This window comes from Esox lucius, chromosome 23 (genome assembly GCF_011004845.1).
Source record: "Esox lucius isolate fEsoLuc1 chromosome 23, fEsoLuc1.pri, whole genome shotgun sequence".
Lineage (NCBI taxonomy): Eukaryota > Metazoa > Chordata > Actinopteri > Esociformes > Esocidae > Esox > Esox lucius.
In genome coordinates this window covers 21,167,935-21,186,658 of record NC_047591.1, presented here as the reverse complement: position 1 = coordinate 21,186,658, position 18,724 = coordinate 21,167,935, and the positions used below count along the sequence as shown (strand labels likewise).

General features: G+C 45.3%; 1 protein-coding gene across 3 annotated transcripts in view; it reads right to left on the bottom strand.

The window, feature by feature from the left end:
- The window catches only part of pam (peptidylglycine alpha-amidating monooxygenase), a 68,012-nt gene that overhangs the window by 29,115 nt on the left and 20,173 nt on the right, over positions 1-18,724 (bottom strand). For all 3 annotated transcript variants that reach the window (XM_010887530.4, XM_013140261.3, XM_013140262.3), the window contains exons 5-11: positions 15,999-16,086; positions 12,431-12,522; positions 12,005-12,088; positions 10,166-10,214; positions 6,383-6,450; positions 5,506-5,586; positions 5,186-5,262 (exon numbers count right to left, since the gene is read on the bottom strand). In XM_010887530.4, the coding sequence (XP_010885832.2) occupies positions 5,186-5,262; positions 5,506-5,586; positions 6,383-6,450; positions 10,166-10,214; positions 12,005-12,088; positions 12,431-12,522; positions 15,999-16,086 (539 nt within the window). The remainder of the gene's footprint in view (positions 1-5,185; positions 5,263-5,505; positions 5,587-6,382; positions 6,451-10,165; positions 10,215-12,004; positions 12,089-12,430; positions 12,523-15,998; positions 16,087-18,724) is intronic.

The window sequence follows — 18,724 nt, the reverse complement described above, 5'->3', positions numbered from 1 at the left end:
GCAAGAGGAGCGGTTAACAGCAATTGCTCCCAGTTGCTTGCTGTGTATAATAATGTGTTCTTAACATACTTACTCAGTAAAACAATTTTAAAATTAAATATAAGACAATCAATATTTACTAATCCACATGCAACAATCCATATATACAGTATTTTAATCAATACACAGCATTAGATATATTCTAAACCATGGGCTGCAGGGTATCAGGTCTCCAGTGGTTCTCACATGTTTTATGTACTGAATGACTAAGAGCTAGTATCTTTACTGGAGGGTCCTACTTAGAGGCACATTTATTTGCCTGAATTTATCATAAGACTCAAACAGAATGGATCTGTGACTCATATTTCACGGAATTCTCTGATAAGGTAACTAAAATGCTTGTCTGTGTGTGTGCTAGGTGTGTGTGTGTGTGTGTGCGCGCGCATGTGCACGGTTTGTGCGTGTACTACTTTGCTTAGCCGCTAGCAATTATGCAAATTTCTTGTGGTTGATAAAGGCTCTCCCTAAAAACGCCTTGAATAAATGTTAACTAACAGGCAGGCTATGCTTACCTGGCAGAATGATATAACTGTTATTTTCATGAATCCAGCCGAAGTGTGCCTTGCAAACACTAATATCACGTGTGCTCTAGAGGCACACTGCTAAACTATGCAGTAAAGCAGCCTCTTGGTGGGTCTGCCACTGAATTAACAGGTTGCTACACCCTCACCCCACTCCAGCAAAATATTAATTGTATTTTTTTTTCTATATTAAAGTGTGATTTTGAGAGCAAAAACAGAAGAAAACGTGGAAGAATGGTAACCTAAGAGACAACTGAATTTGGAGAGAAAAAATATTGTGGAATCATGTAAAAACTCTAAGTGGTTTCATATATTGTGAACAATTATTCAACCATTTTATTTTATCTTCATTTTAAATCCGAATTTGTGCTTGGGTTCAAGGTCAACATTTGTATTTTAAGATAAATTGTAGAAATAGTCAGGGTGCCCGACAGCAGTTTGGCAAAACAATGACAAACCTCCAGGTGTCTCTGCGCTGGGCCAATACAGGCAAACAGGCCCTGCCGAGTGAAGAAACCCAGGGCTATTGGACCACACACCGGCACAGAGTTACCGCCGGTCCGGCACGTCTTTCAACCGCGCGTGTTTTTGCCCCCGTGTCTCCCTGGCCCTCCCTGCGAGGCCTCCGTGACAGCGCCGTGGCCAGGTGAGGTCGGGGGGGGGGGGTACATGCCGCGGGGAGAACACGGTCGTTAGGACGTGTGAGTGATGTGGTGGAAGGGGCCGAATCGGGGACACCGTCACAGTCGGAGTGAGGACGTCCAGCTCCAGGCCACGGATGGGAAAAACAGCCATTTTTAAACGGAGTCCCAAATGGTGCCCTATTCCTAACACAGTCCACTACTTTTAGTAGGGCCCAAAGGGAATAGGGTGCACTCAATCTCCGTGTTTATCTCCACTTCCGCGTCTCCGTTTGCACAAGTCGCGCGGCGATAATGCGTTGCAGTGGGACTGGGCCCGGATGGACACGAAAATAGACGGGGAAATGGAGACGGTGTCACACTGTGTGAGGGTCAAACTGTCGGAGGCTGAGACAGAGCTCTGTGGTGGCACTCTGTCTGGGCGTAGGTTCACAATACATATCATCAAAAAGGCCCGGGGCAAAACAGGGAACCTCTCGACATTCAGGTCACTGGAGATGCTTAATTTTATTACATTGTACTTACTCTATTTTTAAACATAAACGCACCCTAACACAACCACCCACACACACACACACACACACACACACACGCACTCACACCGTTTTGAGGCTGAGGACAGCTGGCGCTGAAAGAGCCAAAGCCCTGCTCTGCCAAGCGAGAACCAGAGTGCGGGTAGGCACAAATTGAAACCAAAGTCCATAGGGGAGTCCTAACCAAAGCCTAGGACCAGATGGGCTCGTCCATCCGTACCGGCATTACCAGCCCGGCTGGAAGACCCACGACCAACATCGCGACAACATCCCAACAGCAACCCAATGACAACAAAGAGCCGCGCTCCGTTATTCGAGGAGTGATATCGATACGCTGCCGTCACACCTGAGCCCTTCAAATCCACGGGGGATCCTCAGCATTGTGGAGCGGGCTGGAGCGTCTTTGGGCTCGTTAAGCTGCCGTTGGAGTGACGGCGCCAAATGTGCAGGACAAAGGCCCTTTTTGTGCTCCTAATCGGTCTAATGTTCTTAACCTACGCTTAAAGCAACAGTGAGCTGTCACAAGCGCCTTCGAGACAGCGTGGTATGCGCTGAGCTTACACAAACACACATAACTTCATTGGCCGCAAACACTGATAAGCAGATGTTGTGGCAGGTGTAACGAAATGATTGAATTACTACGGTATTCTGCAAACGTCTTAGCCCATCTCTGAAAATTCTTTAAAGCTATTTATCTGGGGAGCAAGTGTTTATTCAAAGAGAATACATACAAATGTAATGAAAATACATACAAATAAACATTAATGGAATAACAAGTTACATGTAAAAAGTCTGATGTTGTCCGAAAGGTCTTTTAAATATTCTGAGGTGGCTAGAAGACACGTCAAGAAGAAAAGAGGGAGAGAGAGAAAAGGATGGAGAAAAAGCGAGGGAGAGAGGGAGAGGAAAAGAGAGAAGAAGAAAGAGCGACAAAAGGAATTAGACATAAAAAAGGAAGGAGGAAGCAAGAGAAAGGGAAGGAGATAGGTGGAGAGGAAAGGAGAAATGCAGAAAAGGAGGATGCGCAGCTCTCACTGTCTTCAGACACACCCCTTGCTTCATGCAATCACGACCTCGAGTGAACACACACACACACCACACACACACCACACACGCACACCACACACACACACACACACACACACCACACGCACCACACACACACACCACACAGACACACACAAACGCAAACACATCGACTGCGTAGGAGTGAGGACTGAGGTAACCAACGTTAATTAGCACAGACTAAGGCTGCATGAAGAGAAGAGAGACCAAGCTATCAAACCTAGACTTAGATCTATCACAGACCTAGACTTAGATCTAACACAAACCTAGATCTAACACAGACCTAGATCTAACACAGACCTAGATCTAACACAGACCTAGACTTAGATCTAACACAAACCTAGATCTATCACAGACCTAGATCTAACACAAACCTAGATCTATCACAGACCTAGACTTAGATCTAACACAAACCTAGATCTATCAGACCTAGACCTAGATCTAACACAAACCTAGATCTATCACAGACCTAGATCTAACACAAACCTAGATCTATCACAGACCTAGACCTAGATCTAACACAGACCTAGACCTAGATCTAACACAAACCTAGATCTATCACAGACCTAGACTTAGATCTATCACAGACCTAGACTTAGATCTATCACAGACCTAGACCTAGATCTAACACAGACCTAGACCTAGATCTAACACAAACCTAGATCTATCACAGACCTAGACTTAGATCTATCACAGACCTAGACTTAGATCTAACACAATCCTAGATCTATCATAATCCTAGACTTAGATCTAACACAGACCTAGATCTATCACAGACCTAGACTTTGATCTAACACAAACCTAGATCTATCACAGACCTAGACTTAGATCTAGCACAAACCTAGATCTATCACAGACCTAGACCTAGATCTAACACAAACCTAGATCTATCACAGACCTAGACCTAGATCTAACACAAACCTAGATCTATCACAGACCTAGACCTAACACAGACCTAGACCTAAATCTAACACAATCCTAGACTTAGATCTATCACAGACCTAGACTTAGATCTATCACAGACAGAGTAAAGATTTAATCCTGTCAGGATAGTCCATCCCACACACACACACAGACACAGAGACACCCACACACAGACACACAGACACAGAGACACCCACACACACACACACACACAGACACAGACACAGAGCCACCCACACACACACACACACACACACACACACACACACAGACACACAGACACACAGACACACAGACACACAGACACAGAGACACCCACACACACACACACAGACACAGAGCCACACAGACACACAAGCCACCCTTCGTCACCGATCTCGTCACAGTTTTCCAGGGAGTCCTGCAGTCCCATTTGAAATGGTTGCACTCAGAGGATCTGGCGAGGAGACAGCTGCAGCAGTGACAGCCCTATCACAGGAGGCACAGATCCGTTGCCATGCCCCAAGCTTCCACACTGCCGGCTGGCACTTCTGGAGCCCGGCTGTGGCAATGTATTCAGGTATGACTAACGCTGCGCTCAAAATTTCAAGTGACTAAACCTGTTCTCAACAGACTGCGCGTCTCTGTGACTAGATTGGCGGTTTGAGGCATTCACGTGAAATAATGTTTTCAGTTTTCCCCAGTCAGCAGAGCACGCAGCATATCAGGGTGTTCACAGAACCGTCTCGAGCAGTCGAACCTAGTACACACTATGACCACGTGAAGACTGCATAGACAACAACGTAGCCACTTGAAGACTGCATAGACAACAACGTAGCCACGTGAAGACTGTATAGACAACAAGGTACAATGTGAAGACTGCATAGACAACAACGTAACCATGTGAAGACTGTATAGACAACAAGGTACAATGTGAAGACTGTATAGACAACAACGTAACCATGTGAAGACTGCATAGACAACAACGTAACCATGTGAAGACTGTATAGACAACAACGTAGCCATGTGAAGACTGTATAGACAACAACGTAACCATGTGAAGACTGTATAGACAACAACGTAACCATGTGAAGACTGCATAGACAACAACGTAACCATGTGAAGACTGCGTAGACAACAACGTAGCCATGTGAAGACTGTATAGACAACAACGTAACCACGTGAAGACTGTATAGACAACAACGTAACCACGTGAAGACTGTATAGACAACAACGTAACCACGTGAAGACTATATAGACAACAACGTAGCCATGTGAAGACGGTATAAACAACGTAACCACGTGAAGACAGTATAGACAACAAACAAATGCACACAATGTGATCTACACAGGCATAGAAGCTTCCAGATTCCTAATTCCAGAGACACAGTAGTTTTCAGTAAAAGGTCTAAGACAACATGGATCTGCCAGTAATTTCCCTTCCAACCAGTGAAAGAGGCATTTGGCCTCGCCAGGTGAGTACCTGTGGCAATTGAGGAGTCTGCCGTCCAATCAGGGTCCACTTCCCGTCTCGAATCCTGTAACCGCTGACAACTAGACCTGGGATAGGAGGGACAAATTAAATAAATAATAGTAATCAATTCAGATGAGGTCTGCTGGTAACAAAGGCTATATTTATACATATACAGAACAATTCTGGTCCATTTGACAACAACAACATCTGATCTTTTTACATCTGTTTTTTTGGGGGTGGGGGCAGATATGATTTTGCTGAAGCAGTGCTGACATTTTAATGACAATTTGTGATGTTTGTACAATAAATATATAATCTGGGCTGCTTACCAAGCTTGTGTGTGTGGGTCCTGAAGGCAAACGGGTATATTGGATAGGAGTCATATGTACACGCAATATCTGCATTTGTGACTGTGGAAGACATTTTAAAATGAACACTAATTAAGATGGTTAATCTGCATGCTCTAATCTACAACTGCATCAGCTTGCTCAAAGTACACATATTTTTTGGGAAGCTAAAAGAAAAAAAATGGCAAAACATCAATTTCAAGTCCATTAAATGTCAATTTAACATCCATTGAACATCCAACTAGAAACAAGCAGGACCATAACAGGGCACTTAGCCTACAAAATGTAGCCCAAACAACTAGATAATGTTTTTCCTAAATGGCTACTAAATCTGCCCCAGAAAGGTTATCCTAAAAAAGATGCTCTCACACATTACATGCTATTACCACTGATAAAATACATTTATAAATATCAGACATCCCACAGTTACCACCTACTGGACTGATGTCAACACAAACACAAACACATTTGTGCAAATGACTGTGCTGTTTCCTACTGGCTTGTAATTACTACAATATACATGTCGCCCAGTAGAACAAGTCAACATGAGAGATGTTGTGGAGGCAGTGTTGCTGCTGTACGATCTGACAACTGTAATGGGGAGAGGAATGGAAAAGCACCGGGCTGAACATGGTGATGACAAATACACACAGACAGATAGACAGGCGGAGATGGACAGACAGAGACAGGGAGACAGGGAGAGACAGGGAGACAGGGAGAGACAGGGAGGCAGGGAGAGACATGCAGACAGAGAGAGACAGGGAGATACATGCAGACAGATAGGTAGGCAGAAAGGCAAGCAGGCAGACAGGGAAGCAGGAAGGCAGGTAGAGAGAAAAGACACAGACAGACACAGTACCTTTCTTTCCTGGGGGAATGACAGTGGTCATTGACATCATCAGATACATGCCAGCTAAGAAGGGTTGTCTGAGGAGAGAAGTCACTCATGATGGCACCGTAACACATTTTGATAACAAGAAAACACAGAGCAGCAAAATGAACTGGCTTTGATCAAATACTTACCTGATAGCTACTTCATTGAGTAAGGTGTACTGATAACTACTGGTCTGGGGGGATTTTCTCACCTAGTTAGCAGATAACCAATGCAAAAACTATAGGTGGTGATATGAGCACCTGCTAAATAACCAAAATAATTTAAAAAATATATAATAAACTATAAAATCATAACAGTATTTATAATATAGACCAACTGAGGATCTCTATGTACGTGTATGAGAGAGGTTTCAGCCTACTTTGAGCCAGAATGGAGAAAAAATGTAGCAGTTACAGAATGTGCCCATCCAGCAGTATGCCGATTGGGAGAAACTGGAGTATGGAGATAAAGCAGGAAGGGCACTTGAGTGGACACCATTAAACACATCTTCTTCCATCACTTCGGACAACAGTGGAACGCTACGATACATTTAACCTGAATCAATGACCCATTAGAACAGTGTAGTTCCTCTTTAAAGGCACAGAGCACATAAACACTATACATCAATGGAGCGTTATTTTCACAAATGTTCCTCTTCTATGTGATACCTGGAAATGCTTCAGCCATTCATTTCCGGTCAGGGATTGTCATTTGACAGACGGTTTTCCAAATGCCACATTCTTCTTTATCTTTTTTTATTGTTTTATTTGTTGTTTTAGTTTAGATGAAGAGTGTAACACAAGCCTGGGTTAAATATAGGACTTGTGTTTATATGTTTATGCAAAACAGCCCCGCAAATACTTAAATCCACCACCATAATGCGCAGTGGGAGTAGGTTTTTTTTCTGCATGAACATCCTTCTTTTTATAAACCCATCTCTGGTATTTGTGGCCAAAATGTTTTTGTCTCAAAATGGATCAAATCAATTACCTTGACATTTAGCAAGGTTCATCCACTAACTTTTATGCGTCAATGAGATCTGAATCTTTATTCCGGCAAGACGACTAAACAGCTTGTTGGCATGGAGTTGTATCCAATTGCAGTTCTGAAGACTTGGACACTCAAGATGCAGCCAACTTCTGCAAATCTCCAACTGTGATCCTTGGACAATGTTTTTTCTCTCAAACCATCCCCCCTCAATGTGGGTAGGGCTAAAATACATTTGGGTCCCCTTCCAGACAAATTCATCACTGCTCCAGCTGATTTAAAGTCTTAATTTATGCCCTGATAGTGGAGATGGGTATTTTCAGGGAGGTAGCTATTTTATTTAATTATTTTGCAGGCCTTGCTAATTTATGAAGGACAACAACTCATCGCGTTATTTCATTTACGTGTTCTCTGACCTTCCCCATGTGGATAGATGAATAAGGGTGTTGGGCTTGTGTGTCACCATATAATTACACCTTAGTGAAACAGGAAGTCATGGTTGACCACTTTACATTTATACCTCAGGGAAACAGGAAGTCATGTTTGACCACTTAACACTTCTTAATGACAAACTTGAATATACACTGCTCAAAAAATTTCCCTTAATTTTGTTGAGCAGTGTATATCTGAAGATACTTCAATTAGATTTGGTTAATAATACATAGAAAAAATCGTGGCATGTTATTTAGAACAATATTTATTTCTTGATCAAGAAACGATTTTCCCTGTACTAAAGGTTAGACTTCTCTTACATTTTGAGTCAAACTAATAGACAATATAGCATTTTTGTTCATCTTCACCAAGTGGGACAATATTGGTGTAGGACACAGTACAGAGCATAATATTTGTACCAAAGCCTTGTGGTTAGAACCGTGTGCAGCATCAAAGGAACAGGGGGGCCATTTGGGAGGCGGGCCAGTACCAATGCAAGGAACAGGGGGGCCATTTGGGAGGCGGGCCAGTACCAATGCAAGGAACAGGGGGGCCATTTGGGAGGCGGGCCAGTACCAATGCAAGGAACAGGGGGGCCATTTGGGAGGCGGGCCAGTACCAATGCAAGGAACAGGGAGCCATTTGGGAGGCGGGCCAGTACCAATGCAAGGAACAGGGGGGCCCATTTGGGAGGCGGGCCAGTACCAATGCAAGGAACAGGGGGGCCATTTGGGAGGCGGGCCAGTACCAATGCAAGGAACAGGGGGGCCATTTGGGAGGCGGGCCAGTACCAATGCAAGGAACAGGGGGGCCATTTGGGAGGCGGGCCAGTACCAATGCAAGGAACAGGGGGGCCATTTGGGAGGCGGGCCAGTACCAATGCAAGGAACAGGGAGCCATTTGGGAGGCGGGCCAGTACCAATGCAAGGAACAGGGGGGCCCATTTGGGAGGCGGGCCAGTACCAATGCAAGGAACAGGGGGGCCATTTGGGAGGCGGGCCAGTACCAATGCAAGGAACAGGGGGGCCATTTGGGAGGCGGGCCAGTACCAATGCAAGGAACAGGGGGGCCATTTGGGAGGCGGGCCAGTACCAATGCAAGGAACAGGGGGGCCATTTGGGAGGCGGGCCAGTACCAATGCAAGGAACAGGGGGGCCATTTGGGAGGCGGGCCAGTACCAATGCAAGGAACAGGGGGGCCATTTGGGAGGCGGGCCAGTACCAATGCAAGGAACAGGGGGGCCATTTGGGAGGCGGGCCAGTACCAATGCAAGGAACAGGGGGGCCATTTGGGAGGCGGGCCAGTACCAATGCAAGGAACAGGGAGCCATTTGGGAGGCGGGCCAGTACCAATGCAAGGAACAGGGGGGCCCATTTGGGAGGCGGGCCAGTACCAATGCAAGGAACAGGGGGGCCATTTGGGAGGCGGGCCAGTACCAATGCAAGGAACAGGGGGGCGATATGGGAGGAGGGCCAGTACCAATGCAAGGAACAGGGGGGCCATTTGGGAGGCGCGCCAATACCAATGCAAGGAACAGGGGGGCCATTTGGGAGGCGGGCCAGTACCAATGCAAGGAACAGGGAGCCATTTGGGAGGCGGGCCATTTGGGAGGCGGGCCAGTACCAATGCAAGGAACAGGGGGGCCCATTTGGGAGGCGGGCCAGTACCAATGCAAGGAACAGGGGGGCCATTTGGGAGGCGGGCCAGTACCAATGCAAGGAACAGGGGGGCGATATGGGAGGAGGGCCAGTACCAATGCAAGGAACAGGGGGGCCATTTGGGAGGCGCGCCAATACCAATGCAAGGAACAGGGGGGCCATTTGGGAGGCGGGCCAATACCAATGCAAGGAACAGAGAGGCCATTTGGGCCCAGCACCCCTCAGAACAGCCCAGAAGCATGCCTCCCATGGCTGGCTCGCCTCTGATTCTAAGCAGGGTTGGTCCTGTTAGATCCCTGGAATGACAGTTCAACTCGCAGGGCCTCGGGGAAGTGAAGGGGACATTGCCCTGTGTAGGCTGCCATTCTTCGGACAAGACATTAAACAAGTGTACGCCTCGCTGGTCGAAGGGCAAGGATGTTAAACCTCGGAGTCCTGGATCTTATGTCATCATGACCGCCTAATTACCCCAGCTTCCATTTGGCTCATTCATTCGAGTAACATTTAATGTGAATGTCTGAACCTAATCAAACTGGCTTATTCAAATTCACAACCATCAATGTGGAAACGTTTGAAGTGTTGCAGGCATACGATGGTTCCAAATTGCAGTAATTAATTTAAATAACTGCACAGTATATCCTGGATATATACAAATTTAACACAGGTAACGTACAACAAGCAAAATACTTACGGTTTGGAAGTCATATGTAAAGTAAGTCCTGAGCAGTCTCTATGGTGATCTGTAAACAGAATGCGCAATTAACCAACAACGCTGAATAAAGGAATGCATCGTACAAAATGCATCTTCAATAAACCCCAATCAAACCTGACTGTGTTTTTCTCCAGGACAAGTCGAAAATCTTAACAAATTACTAATTGGTGTGGTTTCAGTAGCTTAATTTAGCCGTCAAATAGACACAGTACTTGGTCGCACAGGTGTTCCAGTTTGAAAGCACAAGGCTTCCGTTTCTAGGGGCCATACAATAGTGCAGCTATCATGTCCATTCTGTACGTGCAATGTAGTGAACGTTTGCGCAGCGCCGGACTTCTCGTGAGTCTAGTTCTCCGCTCCTCCTCGCGAGTCATGTTGCGTGCACGCCTCATTTGGCATCGGCCTGACGCCGCTCCCCTTCACCGACTCTCAATCGCACAAGACGTGCCAGCAATGTCCACCCAGGGGGATGTTTGAGCCAGCAACGGTTCAATCTACGGACGTTGGCAAACGCCCTGGCTCCAATGCAACGCATTGTGCCGGCTCCCTAGGGACAGGCCTATCAACACGCAGCAATAACGAGATGCTGTGCTGCAGTCTAACAGATGTAATCTTGTACATGCACGCATTAAGACAAACAAGCCGACATACACACACACACACAAATACACACACAGCAACACACAGCACTCACACACAGTACTTCATTTCGATTCGCAACTATAATTAACGTTTGAACGTCCCCAACTTGGGGCACGAAAAGTGGTCAAACTCATCGTCTTTCTTCACCAAGGACGTGCCATTGTCTGTTTATGGATGACATTGATGAATGACTCCCCATTGCTAGCATCCAAAATAAGGGCAGACTGACCCTGCTGCCCAGTCCGCTTCTGTATCAGTTCACATCCCTTTCACTGGATTATTTATGGACAGAAGCCGTTAGAAACCCCAATTGCTTAACCACATATCTTTTAGATGATCTTTTCAGTTAATAAGCATTCATTTACATGGTGTGACGTACGTACGTGTGTATATTTCTGCCCAAGGTCGACCTTTAAGAAGGAACCGAATTACACAGAGACGGCAACTCCTCCTCTGAACAGCCAGGCTACCAACAACCAGTGAAACAAAGCAGATCCTAGATAACTGCTTTAGCTTTCTCAGGCCCTGCAAACCTGTGTATGGTGCCAAAGTACCAAATATACCCACTACTAGACAACGCCTATATATAAGCCTTTTCTACACTCAGCGTTTAAAAGGTGTACTGTGTCAATTATTTTCTTCAATTAGCTTTGATTAACTATGTTTTTTGAACCATAAATAATGCCATGTACCCCGGTCAGAAGTAGAGCTCCAGCCAGGATGTCATTTGGGACTACATTCTTTTAATGTACAATCAACTGAAACTTGTTCAAAATACTTTCTCTCTCGGCTGATTCAAACAACCTGGCGCCAACTTGTATGACTTGTCTGCATTATGAATAATGAGATATTGCACCGTGGAAAAATCACTGGGGACATTCTGGATACCTATTGTCATTCAACACTCGGTCAACCTTACTGGGCCGTGGACAACTGGGGGATTGCCTTAAGGCCATTTGTGAAAACCGAGCCACAAAACAGATCAATTAATTAAATGTGTTAGTGCCTGGCTGGACCAAAACCCTGCACAAAAGTATGAACGTCCAGAATTAGCGTTGGTAGCGGTTGTCAATGCTGCCTTTTCCCCTCATGAATATTCCTACCGGGATTTCTAGACCAACTGTGAATCTTGGGAAAGTTACCCTAACAAAAGTTTCATCACCAATCATCCCTCACCTCTGAAAGCACGGACATCCCCGTAGTGGATCTGCAGTACAAAGTAAGTGATCCTGGATTTCCCTCCGACTTTAAAACCAACATCTGCGGAGAGAAGATAATCAACAAAAAAAACGAAAAAGTCAGCAAGGCACCGCCAATTAAATCGTCTGTGATGGGTTGAAGATGAACTGATAAGGAGAGAACTCACTGGAGACTAATAACAATAACTCAGACTAAAGCTGCAGGATTACCAATCATTACCAATCAACGGAGCTGTTCCCTCCGGAGAATAAACTGAGAGATGTAGATGTGAGGAGATGGTGGGTGTGGTGACGGAGAGGAGGGAGAAGAAGAAAGAAAGACTGAAGGCGAAAGAAAGCGAGGAAGGGGGGGGGGGGGGATGAAGAGGAGACAGATGAAAGCAGGAAGAGGGGCGCTGTGTACCTGGAGGTAACTTTGTGGGAGGGGCGTTTCGGGCCCAGGCATACATGATAGAGGCTTCGTCCTCACACGTCCCTTTGACGCTCCCACAGTCCCTGAGAAAACATATCAAAACAAATCATGAAGACAAAGGAACATTCAAACCAAATTCAAAATAATGTTCTCCAAAAGCACCAATCAGGGGTAGGATATAAAAACATTTCCAAAACACAGTACAGTCCATTGTGAAAACAATTGAGTAAATATGGAACAACTGTGAATGTGTCTAGAACAGGCAAAACTCAGAAGCTGATTATCCGGGCAAGGAGGGCAATAAAATTCAGGGAGGTGACTAAAAGGCCTATGGCTCTAAAGGAGTTACAGTCTTCCACGGCTGAGCTTGGAGACACTGTGCATACTGCAACAATAGCCTGGGGGCTTCACTAAAGTGGCCTTAATGGGAGACAGGCAAAAATAAACCTATTGTATAAAAAACACAATCTCACATCAAATGTTGGCTAAAGTTTACCAGAAGCTGAGTGGGAGAGTAAGACCAAGCAAAAGAAGATTATATTGTCTGATAACACCAAAATAGAGTTTTTTGGCCTCAACATTAAGTTTGATGTTTGGCACAACCCTAAGACCGCCCATCCTGAGAACACCATCCATACTCTGAAGCATGGTGGTGGCAGCATCATGCTATGGGGATGCTTCTCTGCGTCAGGCCCTGGAAAGCTTGGGAAGATAAAGAGCAACCCAGTGGAGCTTGAGCAACTTTGCAAAGAAGTACTAGCAAAAAATCGTCTGTCTCTGAAAAGCTGGTAAAGACTCTTCCAAATACACTCATGGCTGTAATTGCTGCCAAGGGTGCCTCTGCCAAATATAGATTAAAGGGTGTGAATGGTTATGCAGTCAATTATTTCTTGCTTGGTATTTGTCATTAATGTAGAACATGTACATTTTATTTTTCATTTTGACATAATACACTTTTTTTCTGTTAATCAGTGGCAATAACTCCCAATTAAATCCAATATGCAAAAGTCCAAGGGGATGAATACATTTGAGAGCCACTGAATGCATGTTAACAGGGACAAACACATTGAATGTTTGCTATTTTCTGCGCAGGCAGGTGCAGAGTTTTGCAATGTCTGTGTTGTTCAGAGAGGGATTAAATAATTACAAGGTTTGTGTAGTGAATTGTTTGACTTAGTTTTTTTTTTTACCATTGCAAAGAAGGGGGGGGGTGCTGTCATGCTCAATAACATTAATTTAAGAGGAAGACGGATTCACATCAATCCACGTACACAACCAATCCCCTCGATCCTTCACACAGATAAAGGACCATAATATTATACCCAAGACTTGTAGCTTTCAGGTCAGTACTGCTGCTGTGCATTGTTGCTCCTAATAACGAGACTAGTGCTGGAAAGACACGTTCATTCATTTCAAATGGATAAACTGCACACAAAGACTAACTTCCTGAATCTATTTCATGACACTGAGCATGTTGTGGCCATTCACGATAGAACAACCACTGCCCTTCCTAGTAAAGGAAACACAACTTCCTTTAGAAGGAGACGCTCACAGCTTGAAAAGTCTAGCTGTTAGCTAATTGAAATTTTGGCCCAGTGTGGCTTTTGTGCTGCAGAGGACAGATGTGAGTCAGTTTCACACGACAGGACTCTGACCATGGACAAAACACATACATGACAAGTCACAGTGGTAACTGGACATTCAGAAGCCTTTTTGAACCTTGAATATATGACAGGTTTGCATTTCTTGTGGTCTAGAAACAACAATAAAACCAAATTAAAACGTTAGTAATTTATGTCGGTTGAGTATTGTATTTTTTTCCTCATTAAAACCTTTTTTTTTAAGGAATTTCCTAACTTTTGAATTAATATTTCACTCAAAGACTTTTTGTATTTACTTTTTGTAAGTAAAATAAGCAGCAATGCTGTCAAAACGTGTATCACACAAAAGAGTGCGTGGCAGATTTGTCCCCTGCCTCGCGTCATCTAATGAAAGTGATCAGATCACGTTACTGAATTCTGGTTACATCTGAGAAGCAACGACGGGTGCAAGAAATGCAGTTTTCCATTTCAGTAGATGTTTTATTTTATTTCTTCTGCTCAGCATGGTACTGTGTGGATGCGCTGACATGGTTCCCATTGCGTAGGAACATGGTGTTAAAACATCCCCCCTATTCCCTACATAGGACACCTCTGACCACATTCGATCAAAAGTAGTTCACCATGAAGGGAAAAAGGGGGCGATTTAGGACACCGGCACGGTCTGGCCTATTTTCGTGCCCCCCACTGATCCTCCATCCTTTTGATTTCAGAAGCAGCTTCACAGGCACTTTCAGAACAGAATACATCTCAACAGCTTTTCACTCTCGGAATCCCAAATGTGCTTTCGGAACGGGGGGGGGGGGTGGAATTTTAAAGTCACCCCCGCAGGATAGGGGAAGAAAGAAGAGATGAATTTTTTATGGAAAAAATGGATGAATAAATAGATTAAACGAAATAAAGCCCCGAACCTCCGATACGGGAGATTTTAAAAAGTGCCTGTGCAAACGACAGATGTGTTGGAATATGATAGCCATAGTTCACTCTTACAAGAAAAACAGGTTTGCCTCCCGAATGTACTCAGCAAATGCCTTTGTGTGTTTTCGCACTGCGACTCTGACAGGCTGTGTCACTGCTTATCCGACCCTGTCAGGCGCCGTAACCCCGCAGATGCGACGCTGAGCCTCGACGTTGCGCCTAACGTTGCCAAAGTGTTGTCTCGGCATTCCTCATCACATGGTCTGAAGGGTCCATTCTGAAAGGTAGGGAAGATAAACAGCACCTCCCGACGAGCGACCCCCCCCCAGCACCCACCCGAGCCCCCCCTCCACCTTGCCGTAGGGGCTTCCCAGGATCCCTGTTGTCAAGGTGGCAGCAGTTGCTATGGTAACAGGCAAGTTTATTAGCGAGCGTCTGAGGCGGTTGCTTGCTCTCTGCCTCTCTTCTCCCCTCTCTCTCCTAACTCTGTTCTCCTGCCTCTCTTCTCCCCCCTCTCCTTCCTCCCTTCTCTCTCTTTCTGTCTGTGTTGAGAAAAGACAATAGTCGTGCCGGAGTAATACAGTGCAATTAGTCCAGCCAGATTAGCCCTGTAATACCCAACACTGGAGTCTTCACTGAGAAAATAAATACTTTTTCCAATGCGTTTGAGCTCATCAGGCTGACAAAGTAAAAAGTGAGATGTCTCTATACATTTGGCCTTAGTTAAGCTACAATGGATGGATCCGAGTCATTTAACTAACACCCAGAGCGACTGTGTAATCAGAATTGGTGGTTCCCAACTCCGGTCCTCGAATACCCCCAAAAGCGCACATTTTTCCTGAAGCCCCCAGCCAAGCACAGCTGATTCAACTTGTCAACTAATTATCCATCTCTTATTGAGTTGAAGTGGAAACACTTTTCAATGTGTAGCAACCACATCTGTGGACTGCAGGGACACGTAGATGACCTCCCCTGCTAAAACAACAGATAAATAAAATATTTCACATTTAAGATGAATTGCGTTGCGGTGTTGGCTGACTTACCAATAGGTAGTGGTGGAGACTGGCGTTCGGCAGCCGTACAGCAGCATGTGGTGGGCCGTTTCCATACTGGCATGAGGCTCAAAGTCCACTGAGGGGGAAGAATAACACAAATGTGTCAGTGTTTTCCCAAGGATTTTATTCAGCAGTGGTGGCAAAGAAAGCATAAAGGGAGGCACTGGGCATGGCCAATGGTGCTGTCTTGGACTGAACATTTTAGAAGCTGTCCCCATGGTTTCGAGAGACAGAATATTGCTCCAGTCACCTAATAATAATGACTGATTAAAAGGTTCTTGCACATAATACTTTCAATCATGCTCGCTGGGTTTTCATTGTTAGTTTAAATTCAAATTGCATCTGCTAGCAAACGTGTCAGATTACCACAGTAGTCAGATTTATGCTAGTGAGCTGCCTCACAAGAAATTCTCCACAAGCGCAGTTGGCTCCGTTACCACGGTAACCTCCTGCCCTTGAAGTTGAAGGTAAAAATGTTCATCTCATCTGTGATATTTTGACTTGGTAAAATTTTTTACCATCTTCATTTGTGGTCACAGTTACAGGAGACAAAACTAAACTGTCTCGCTTTGTCAAAGAAAGTCACCAAAAGCGATCGTCTGACACCTGTTCCACACAACAACGATTGCCCCCACACCCCATCCAGGACAATCAATGCCCCCCAGCTACTGACACAAAGTCCTGTAGGAGAAACAAGCGCATTGGCAAGTGTGTACATAGTAATTTCACATATGGCAGTGCAAACATATGTAAACAAGCTCAAACAGTGTGACCGAAAGGCTGAACACCAAAAGAGCTCATGGCGTATCTCGTTTTGTATAAACTGGAGGACGAACGCCGCAGTATTTGCCCTGAGCAGACATTGAAATGTTAAAAGGTGACACCTTTCAGTCTCCTTCATTAGGCAGGACAGATTCTGCAGACTTGGCAACGGTGGACGCATGACAAACGCTTCAGGTCTGACAGGAAGTCAATGCTCCCCTGGCATGAAAGTGATGGACAACCATTAGACTGGCAACTTGGCTTGGCACAGTGTAATCCCAGGCCTGAATAATGAATGGGGATTTCTGAGAGTAGTTTGTGTGTGTGTGTGTGTGTGTGTGTGGGGGGGGGGGGTGTTCTTGGTCCCCCCCCCTCCTTTATGAATTTTCATATCAGCACCATGTGTCAGATTGAGAGTACTGTTTACAAGGAGAGCCGCAGCAACAGTTTGACGGTTTCAGCTTTTGTTTGTCCATACCAGCCATGCTACTGGGATGGGTACAAAGGACAACGTCTTAATAAGGTGTGTTTTTTTTTTCCTTCTGAAAACGTGTCGGTAACGTCATGAAACGTCTTTTTACCTTCTAGCTATACCTGTACAAGCATTTTGTGATAGCTGCTGATGTAAGGGCTTTACAAAATACGTTTGACTGAAGCTGATTGATTGATACTGCTCGTTCAGTCTGAAATTGATTTAGGCCTACTCACCTGAGTAGGCAAACTCTCTGACAACTTCTACCGCTGCTCTCGTGTCCCTGTACCCACGGAGACTACAACACATAATCAGGAACTAATGCCCTGGAATTAATCACTGCTAAACCGAAAGGGCATTATAGTAGGACCAGTGGCTACTGCGAGAAACGATAGAGGTTATACACACCGCATAAGTACAGTGGACCTTTATTTTCCCAGGTACGTCGAACGAGAACACGTTTCCGATCTACTGCAATGACCCGGGGAGCAATTAGGGTCGACCGCCTTGCTCAGGGAGGAGAAGGAAATACTTTTCAACTCGCTGGCTCGAGGATTCGATTTGGCAAACTTTCGGTTACTGGTCCGACACTCTAAACCTCTAGGATACCGGCTGTCCCATTTCTTCATAATGGAGACATCTGTGTTATCTGCAGCACTGACGTTGTAACAGGCAGACAGAAAGACAGACAGGCAAAAAATATCAATACTGGCTTTATTCGCCTCAGCGGGCCAACTTAGCACAGGGTTAATCTCTTCCGGATGCGCTGGCATTTACTCAAACTCTGTTCTTTTTTGGAGGGAAGCAAGATTGTCATCTGTAGGCTGCGGTGTTTTGAACGGAGGGGATAGGAATTAGATGGGCACATTTCGGTGACCACAGGGCTCGGGGATCTCACCCCAGCGAAGCCACGTCGTTTCATGAATGTCACGGTGCCCTCACAAAGGCTGTGTCGGTGTCGACATTCTGTACTTCATGTTTGTGTCGAGACGGTTTAAAATATCGCATGTCATCGTAGAAACTGCGGCTCAGTCGAGTCTTTTCACTGTGTCCACATTCAGTAATCCGGGTTTGCGCTGAGCAACTTTACAACTCTTCATGTTGTCACTGACCATGTGGCTAGACCAAGTGTTCTCATAATGGCAGTGCGTCCGTTTCCACGATACGTAATTCGTGTTTTCAGTAATTCATGTTTTCGGTAATTCGGGATTGCGTCGGGCAACTTCAAAACATGTAATAATACTTGCATGAGGCATCCTCTAAACACCATGTCCGCACGACAGAGGCTTATGGACATGAAGAAACAGACGTTTCCGATAGCGCCGGTTGGGGACTGTGCAAGAAGTGAATCATCGGCGCTGAAAATAAATAGAGAACCACCATCTGTATTATCCACAATAATCCCCTGTAAGTCGTTTAGAGACATTATGCCAGGGACTTCCAGTATCCTTCAACGCACTCATTATCATCTTTCCACACT